We start from the raw sequence: 9,672 nt of genomic DNA on the forward strand, positions 1-9,672 counted from the left end.
GTTGCACTTTACCGCCCTTAACTCAACAAATAGACACTTTGCCTCCCCGCTTTATGTTTTAAAACAAGGGTGCCCTTTTTATATTATTTTATTTTATTTTTTTGCCCTTTTTCTATTTGGCCATTTTCTTTATATTTTTAAAATTTTCTTTCTTGTCTCATGTAATCAACTACTTTCTTCTCTTTACTATTGTTATCTATGTATTAATTTTAATCTTCTTAAACTCGCAAGATTGAGATATTAGAACTAAACTTGGAAAGGTTTAAAACTCTTATAGATCACTACTAGTACATTATTATTGTATTTGAATGAGGAAGCCACAACTAGGACCAAGATTTTAATCTTTTGGCAATGGGATAAACTCTGACAGCTTTCCCTTAATTATTGGGCCAACATCGGTGATTCTTTTAGTTACCCAATTATGCCTAGCAAGAGCAAAATGTCTTAATAAAAACCAATAAAATCATGAAGCAAAACACAACATTAATGCTTTGAAAACCCTTAATCACCTTTGCATATCACATAGAAAGAATTTTAAACTCAGAGAAATTAAAAAATACAAGATTAATTTCTATATCATATATACTTTATGGTCTATTTGACGTGTGTTTTTTTTTTTTTAATTTGTCTAAAACTGTACCGTAACTTATTGTAATCATCTTAGAAAAATTTATATTTGTCCAAAATCCCAAAAAATTCTCGTGGAAGGGGAAACATGTGCATTTTTTTTTTGGGTATTTGGGTTTTTTTTTAAATTTTTATAAAATTTAAGGTGTTTTAACAAGTTATGGTAAATTATAACAAAATAGTGTCTTCCTAGGGTTGATCTAAAACTCACCATCCAAACAAACCTTGGTTTTTCGTCACATTTGGTAATATACTGTGTACCAAAACTTGAAAAGTTTACCTTAGCTCACCACGAGGTAGACTTAGGACATTGTTGTGTAGCTTTGCGGCAAACAATATGAATATGATGGAGGAATGAAGATTCCAACGGATTCTGTTTAGTCTTGGTAAAAATTACCTTTCAGATTCTAAATCATTCCTCGAGGCTCGGCCCAGAGAAGTAACATGATGGTTCAAGACCGACTCTAATGTTTAACTATTTCTCAATGGGAAGATAGAGGTTGATTGTTAAAAGGAGGACTACGACAAATGGCAATACAAAAAAAAAAAAATTTCTATTAATACTTTAGTACGGGCATTCTCCATATTATTTACCCGATATCCAGTCAGTGAACTACAAATACATTAGTGAAGGCTGAAGAGGTGATTTTTGGTGGATAGCTGAATCGACCTAAATCAGTCCTCTCTTAGGTGAAGTGCGAGGGATCTGCTTATCCGAAGTAAATGGCGGGGCTTCTCCTCTAAGATCACTCCGACGATCAAATTAGTATATTGAAAGGATAAACAGTAATGAACAGTGAAAAGGCAATAACCTGCTTACTTGTTGGGAGTGAATGGGGGGGGTATTTATAGGGCAGGAATGAAGAACAGGACAGTGGGCTGATGTTAGCGGGACCCACGTCCTGGCTATTACGGCTCTGACCCATATCAGGGGGTCTAACTTTGACACTATAGCAGCCTAGACATGCTGACGGGAGGTTCTGTACAATAGTCATTTAAGGGTTTCAGGTGCTTTTCAGATAAAGCACTGATCCCGTATTGTATCAGGTAAACTGGCCTCATCGGCGTGCAGGCGAAGTGAAAGGCCTAAGGTGCGGAAATCATCCATGCCGTAGACCAGAGATGCAGGCCGAACCCAGGGGGATGTCCAAGGGACATCACTTCGGCCTGTATGACGAACGAGGTGGAGAGGACCTCGGCCATGGCTGTGGCCGAGGTGAGCATCTTCAAAGGCGTTGAAGAGTTAGGTGTTGTTTGATAACTAAATTCAATACTTAAATTTAATAGATTTAAATCTTAATAGTTTAATAATTAAAAATTGAACATCTGAGTTAATTAAGTAACGTTGAATTTTTTAGACAAAACTTGTTCCAAAAAATAGGCGATAAACTATTCATTTATTATTGAATGTGATATATACTCAAATGTATTAGATTTAACACTTAACAATTCAATAATTTAATGAATTCAGATTTTCAGATTTCAATTTTCAAACTTCAGTTTTATCAAACGTACCCTTATTTTAAATGGAAATCATTCAAAACATTTTTTATATTTTATCAAATGAAATTTTTTATTATTTATTTTTAAAATGTTAACTTTACATCCTTTACATATTTAAATGAGCAAAGTTTAGTCTCAATTTAAGTTTTCTATCACTATTTAGTTTCAAATCACTATGTGACCCACATGCAATTATTTTTTATGTATAAAAAGGTCAAATCTTACTTTTTTTAATGGCAAAAATGAATATAGATTGAATTAGATTTCACTTTTTTTTACAGGAAAAAATGAATATGATTCAGATTAGATCTTACTTTTTAAGGACAAAATGAATATGAATAGGACCATTTGTTTAACTACAAGTGGGATTTAACCTTTTTACCCCAAAAAACGATCATGTGCGTGTCACGTAATAAATTCAAGGTAAATTTTGGTCAAAAACATAAATTAGAACCAAAACTTACCAACTTGATTTTGTAAAAAATAAAAAGTTATTATTTTAAAAGTGAATGATGAAAAAATTCATTTGTCAAAATGTGAAAGATATTTTGAATAAATTTTCTTAGTTTAAATTAAGCCTCGGACATTTACCCATTGAGGCCTTTCACCATAATTGTCTTGAGTTAATCTAAATCTGCATAATTAGTGCATTTGGTAATCTAATCTAATCTAAAAGAAAAAAATAGAAAAAAAACGACAACAAACAAATTTTTTAAAATGAAATTGAAAATGAAAAAACAGAAGAATGAACCAAACCCAAGCCCCTCTCCTAACCTCACAAATAAAAAAGGAAAATGTGAAAATGTGCTGTAAAGAGTGATTTGGGCAAATTACATATACCTTTCTCACGTGATCCTTATTTGTGGGTCCACGTGATCTTGGCCTTCATTAAAGAGCCGCGCAGCCAAATTAGGGGTACGGACAAGAAATATGGCGATCCTTGCTTGGCAACATCACGGACCCTTTTATAAATATCTGCGCCCTTTTAGCCACGTGGAGGAAGCCTCCACTTGCCCACTTGGGCCACTTGGCCTTCGCTTTTGTATAGTTTAAAGGGCATGCTTGGAATTTGGATGGGGTATTTTTTTGGACATTTAACCAAAATTTTATTATATTATTTTTTTAAAAATATATTGATATTTTATTCAAAATACCTTGTGAAGTTTTTTAAAATATCAATATATATTCTGTATCCAACTTGTGAAGGTATATATATTTTTATTCAAAAATATATTGATATTTTATTAGTACAACTTGTGAAGTTTTTACGGTGTCACTGTAAATGATGGCGATTTATCAAAGCTTTATATTTCTAAGACACCGAGTGCCTAACTGACCGAAAGATGTGCCTAAAAAATTTTGTCAAGTGAAATAATGAATGTAGATTTATTATTTGACAACAAAATCTAGAAATAGTAAATAAAAAAGCTAATTCAAAAAAATCAAACAAAAATGTTAAATCAAACAACTATCCATAAGCAGTTATGTTTAAGTAATAAATATATATATATTTTTTATTGGTTTTGTGATGTTAGTAGTTGAGTTGAAGGGATTAGTGGTGAGAAGTTGTTTGAAAAGTAAAAAAAGAATTTTAAAAAGTGATAACAGATTATTTACACTAAATCACCTGCTCTTGCTTTGTTATTGTAGAGATATTTCATTTAAACGCTTTCTCTACTTAATTAGTGGGGATTGACATTATTTGAATTGAAATAGCAGAAACAAAATTAGTGGGGATTGTATCAGGGGATAAAAGAAAATTAAAGTTAATTTATAGTTTTTATGGTATGACAAGAGTATTTAATTTGGTTTTCTTAACATGGAAGTAAGGCTATTTTTTGTTCTTTTTTTTTTTTATTTTGAGGCTTTATGGTTGAAAGCATAACAGTTATCCATTTGTGTCCTTTGATAAAAAAAAAAAAAAAAATCTAATCTCGTCCAAGTTGAGATTTTAAAATCCTTAAGAATGTCAGGTGAAGTTTTCCAAATTATCCCTAACTTCGAAAAAGAAATCGGGGACTTTAGGTTTATTTACCGTTCTTGCTTTCCGTCAAGAAAATGTTAGATAAAAAAAAATCGAAAAAGAAAGAGGATCTTAGGAGAAAAGAGGCCAAATGTAGGATCCACGCCAGTCACAGGTTTCCTTTACTTGGTCCAAAAAGTGACACTTCTATTCGCCACGTTAACTAAGGCAGAACCGCTACCCTTCTGTTTCTTTTGTTTTGTTTGGTGGCAACAATTTGTATACTCTTACAACATAGGAGGAGGAGGAGGAGCGAAGCAACAAAGAACCCTCCTTTCAAATCCAACAGTTGAATTACTGTATTCTCCGAATTTTTTAAAAAATGAGAAGCACAATGCTCTCATTTACACGAAGTGGGATTTAAACTCTGATCTCTCTATTGGGAATTATAATGGATTAGAAATTTGGTAACATAAATATCTATGAGAGAGTATAAAGAGTTTAAGTTTGTACGATTCACAAGTATGTATATTGTGTACGTACCAAGAATCATGCTTGCAATTGTATATTATAGTTGCACCTTTGGTAAAATTCAACAAAAGAAACAACACATTATGAGAAAAAAGTTATGCAAAAGCTTAAATATATAGACAAGATTTTCATCTTTGTACCAAACATTTGATTCTCAAATGGTCGCCTGCAGTCCAAAGAGGTAATTTTGCAGTTGTGCATGCATGTTTTGATAAAAAAAAAAAAAAAACATAAAGTTGAATTTCTTTTGCGTGATCAAATTTCTATTTTTTTTTTTGGATTAATTGGTTTTTGGGCTTTGTTTACTGAAAAAGTAAAATACAATCCTAGCCTAAAAGTTTTAAAAAAGATACTTCTGTGAACTGAAATTTATATATGTACTTGCTGTCGTATTTGGACAGCAAGAGTTGTGGCGTTTTAGGTTCATGAACAACAAAAAAAAAAAAGGGTTGAAGAAAAGCATTTTAGTCCAGTGCAATATTAGAGCAAATTACCCGAATAGCTATCCAACTTTTCGAAGAGTATAGTTTTAATCACTCAACTTTGAATTGAAGAGTAAGTATTTATTCACTGAATTATCAAAAGTATAAAAATTTAACCTATTTCACTGTTTCTACCATTAAATCTGTCATATTTGGTCTTGTCAGGTGACTTGTGCAGCCCTTAGATTTAATAGACTCAATGATGGAAATAGATGAAACGATTCAAAATTTATATTTTTGATAGTTTAGTGAATAAATATGTATTTTTAAAAGTTAAACGATTAAAACTCTGTTATTCAAAAAGTTTACCCCCACAATTATTACCATATGCTATTAGGTTTCGTATACGAAATAAACTTTGTTAAGTATTTAGGGCATCAAATTCAGCAATTTCCACACATAACAGCTTATACGTCATCAACTAAAGTGGGAAAACATTCCGACAAATTTCCCCGCCTTCAAGCTAGGCTTTTTGCTATCAAGAGTTTGTCCAAAAGCATAAGCCGAAGACGTTTGATATGGAGATTCATGAACAGAACAAAGCACTAAAGCCAATAAAGCATAGCTGCCGGATGGTGCGTAGTGCACCCGTCTTGTTCGATGGTGATTCTGTCTCCATCGATTCTTCGTAGGCTCAATTGGATCTCTTCCTAGTCAGAGTAAGAGTAGGAATAGAGATGACAATTGACAAAAAAAAAAAAAAAAAACAATAAATCCCAGCTGAAAAAAGCCAAAAAAATTGTTACTAATAAAAAAATAACAAACCTCCAAAGATAGCCACAAATTCAAGTTCAAAATCACTTCCTTTAGCATATTTTTGTCTTGTTACACAATACATTAAATATTATCAACTTTTGTGGTCGATACTCAAAGGTACATAATTCCAAAATAGGACATTGTTTCTTTCTTCTTTTTTTCTTAATTTTTTTTCTTGATAATGGCGAAGTTTTTTAGGCGATCAATTCTTCTAAATTGCAAGTTGTATGTTCGTGTTCCTTAATTATGCCGGTGATCATCAAGACGCCCAGCAGTAAAATTTGAGAATAAAAACCTTATAATTTGATAGCAACGTTTTGTTAACGGATCTGATCTAACAGTCAAGTAGGTGCTAGCTAGTAGGAGAACATGAACAATATGATCTATATGGAGTCTGGCCTTTAACGGACTCCCTCATAATCCACTAGAAAAAAGTTGTACATCATTCATTGTTAGATAAATTATGCTTTACCGTCTTGTCTTGTGATTTAATGCTTTTCTTTATAACCTTCGCTAATTTTAAAAGTTATACTTTGAGGAGCCGAATTTCATATACGTACTCTATGGTTAATTTAAATATTTTTTAAATTTTCAAGGAGGTAAAAATTTTGTTTATAAAGAATATTATTGAAAACTTTCAAACGATTATTGGACAAGAACATATTTTGTAAAACTTAGGGCGATGCCCCCTCTCTATCCCGTTATGTCTGTTTTTGGTTTGGACTAAAGCGTTCAAAGCGACAGAAAATGTTCTTTATAATGGAGTTGTCTAAAATGCAAAAAAAAAAAAAAAATGCTAGTTTAGAAGCTAAAATTATCTGAAATGACCAATATATATATATATATATATATATATATATATATATATATATATATATATATATATATATATATATATAATTGTATTCCTATGATTTAATACTTTTTCACATAACCCTTACAATCTATACATAGCTCCCTTTGTGGTTAACAAATAATTTTTGTCTTGACATTTAGTTATTTTTGATACTTTAGTTAGCTCCATTGCGGAGGACAAGTTCGGTCTGTTTGATACTTTAGTTTGAATAATGAGAGAGAAGATTACGAGACTACAATTTCTATTTTTACATAGCTACCCATCATTCATGTCCCCTGTATAAATTTGGTCTTGGCTGCCCCAAAAGTTCATGTCACGCCCCAAGAAATCGAATTTGAAATTAGACCTCCAAATCAATAATGCATCACAATCCCTTTCCAAGTCATCAAGAAAGTAACCAAAACTCCAAAGCACTGCTAAAGATGATGAACCAATATCACGCCCACGATGATCTCTTCCCAAACCGGTGCACTTCAAGCCTAGTCCAAGAAATAGACGCACCGCTTTCTCTGGTCTGGTCTTTGGTCCGTCAATTCGACAACCCACAAGCCTACAAGCGGTTCATCAAGAACTGCACCATGATAGCCGGTGACGGCGGCATCGGAAGCGTCCGGGAGGTCATGGTCGTGTCAGGTTTGCCGGCTGAAACAAGCAGGGAAAGACTAGATAAACTGGATGATGACTTGCATGTTATGGAGTTCAGCATAATTGGCGGCGATCACAGGCTCGTGAATTATCAGTCCACAACTACGTTGCATGAGGATGATGGGGGAAGGAGCGATCAGACGGTGGTGATTGAATCTTACGTTGTGGATATTCCACCGGACAGTAGTGAGATGGATACGTGCTTGTTTGCTGACACCATAGTTGCCTGTAACCTGAGGTCTTTGGCTAAAATCAGTGAGAAAATGGCACGGAAAGTTCAAGTTCCTCCAGCTGCATGACTCTTCAAGCTTTTGAATTTTCCTATTTCTCCTTTTCTATTTTGTTGGCTGGACTTTTTCTAGTCATTTGGATTCCAGTGTTTTCTTTTTTTTGGGTTTTTTGTGCTTGTTTTAATTAGATCTCGTAAGAATTAATTAACGCAACTCAAAGTTACTTTTTCATTTAGTTTTTTTTTTTTTGGTTTATTGAATGTTTGGTAGAGATTTTGCAGATATTAGTGATCAACATTTAGCTTGCTTACAAAATCTTGGGTTGGGCATTTGGCAAAAAAAAAAAAAAAAAATTGATGCATTTAGCCAAAGGAAAATGATGATCCCGCGGAATCTCACATTAAAAATTGATTCACTTCTTATTTTTTAATTATTGCTATGTTTTTGTTTATCGCATTTTTTAGGTGAACTGATAATGAAATGGGCAGCAGAAGCAGGGAATATTCCGCATGACGTGTCCAAGATGGAGGCGGATGATAGATTCGGTCTACAGCGCCCAAGTTTTTTTTTTTTTTTCTTTAAATGGAAGGTTTTGAACTCAGACCTCTTGCTTAGAATTCTTTCTAGGATCCAAGGTTATAAAATTGTATTCTTGATTTTTTGGCTTTTTATCTTAATTTTTTTAGTTATTAGTAGGACTACAGCAAAAGGAGAAAAAAAAATAATATAATTTTATTTTTCTCAACAATAATATAACCAAAGTTATGGCAATAGTTGTTGAGGCAACCCCCAAGACGATGAATACAAGTTGGAGTACTTTTCTTCTACTTGAGTTGTGATTTGTAATTGTATGACATGGTGGAAGATCCAACCTTTGTGCACCACAAAGTGCCTCATTGAACATGAAGGATTCACCTGTGAAATTGGTGAAAGGACCATTTGAAGGAACTTCACCACTCAAACCATTAAAGGAAACATTCCAGTACTTGAGAGTCTGAAGTGCCTCCAAAGACTTGGGAATCAAGAGTAAATTTTTAAATAGTTATGAAAAAAAATTGTTCTACAAGAGAGGTTGTTTTTAGGGCTGATTCTAGAAGTAGAATCTTGCATTTGTCAAATGTGAGTTTAAGAACTTCGCATTTGATAAATGCGAGGTTCATGTTCCTGAAAAAAATGATAAAAATTTTTTGTTTTTTTAAAAAAGAAGTGCACAAAGCTCGCATTTAACAAATGCAAGCTTGGTTAACTACTTTCCCAACTAAGCCGCCCATCTTCGAAACAAAGGAGCAGGTTCTAACCCCCAAAAAAACCTAAGGTAATTTGGATTTGGGAATACCAAAATTATTCCCGTTTTTTAGGCCAATACCAAAATTCAAACCGCTACAAACATAGCATCCATCATCAGGTTTCAAACATCCGAGGAAGTTCTAGATTTGTTTCCAAAAGCTGCAAAAACTCACTCCGTCTCCATAAAAGTATGTTGTCGCCGGAAAGCTTCAAAAAGTCGGCGGAAAGCTTCAAAGCCGGAAAAGTAGCTGGAGGGTGAGTTTAGGGACTATCTTGCTATGTCCTTTTGTTTAGGGTGAGTTTAAATTTTAATAAACCAGTAAAAAAAAATGAACCGTCAATTTGCATTGTCTATATCAATTGTGAGGTGCCAGACTGTCCTCGCATCTGGTTTTCTTTTTTTTTTTTTGGATTTTGTGGGCCGAAAATTTAAAGTGACTTCCCATTCAGCAAATGCGAGCTCTTGACCCTTGGACGGAATTCTATACTCAAAACGGCCCCTTTGCAGAGACTTTTTAAAGTTCATCGTCATTTTGGAAATTTCTCTGGGAATCAAACCAGAGAGAAGGTTATGATATAGATCTAAAAGTTCTAAGCGTAACACTTTACCAACTGACTCGGGAATAGGTCCTGTCAGCTGATTATGTGCCAAAGAAAGATTGAACAAGTTTTGTAAATCTCCAATTGAACCTGGAATATTATTTGACAATTGATTGACTGATAAATCTAGAACAGCAGTACCTTTGAGATTTCCAATAGCTGGAGGTACAAAACCATGCAAGGAATTTGAGG

General features: G+C 33.4%; 1 protein-coding gene across 1 annotated transcript; it reads left to right on the forward strand.

Moving 5' to 3' along the window:
- Nucleotides 1-6,890: 6,890 nt before the first annotated feature.
- On the forward strand, nucleotides 6,891-7,824 carry LOC113722149 (abscisic acid receptor PYL11-like). Its single transcript, XM_027245653.2, has one exon. It carries the CDS (start codon nucleotides 7,078-7,080, stop codon nucleotides 7,660-7,662), a length of 585 nt encoding a protein of 194 aa, XP_027101454.1. The 5' UTR covers nucleotides 6,891-7,077; the 3' UTR covers nucleotides 7,663-7,824.
- Nucleotides 7,825-9,672: the final 1,848 nt, after the last annotated feature.

The sequence above is a fragment of the Coffea arabica genome, chromosome 2c, assembly GCF_036785885.1.
Source record: "Coffea arabica cultivar ET-39 chromosome 2c, Coffea Arabica ET-39 HiFi, whole genome shotgun sequence".
Taxonomy (NCBI): domain Eukaryota; kingdom Viridiplantae; phylum Streptophyta; class Magnoliopsida; order Gentianales; family Rubiaceae; genus Coffea; species Coffea arabica.

What these genes read in the sequence shown, in the direction of transcription:
- LOC113722149 (XM_027245653.2), top strand. Translation starts at nt 7,078, where the DNA reads ATGCATCACAATCCCTTTCCAAGTCATCAAGAAAGTAACCAAAACTCC.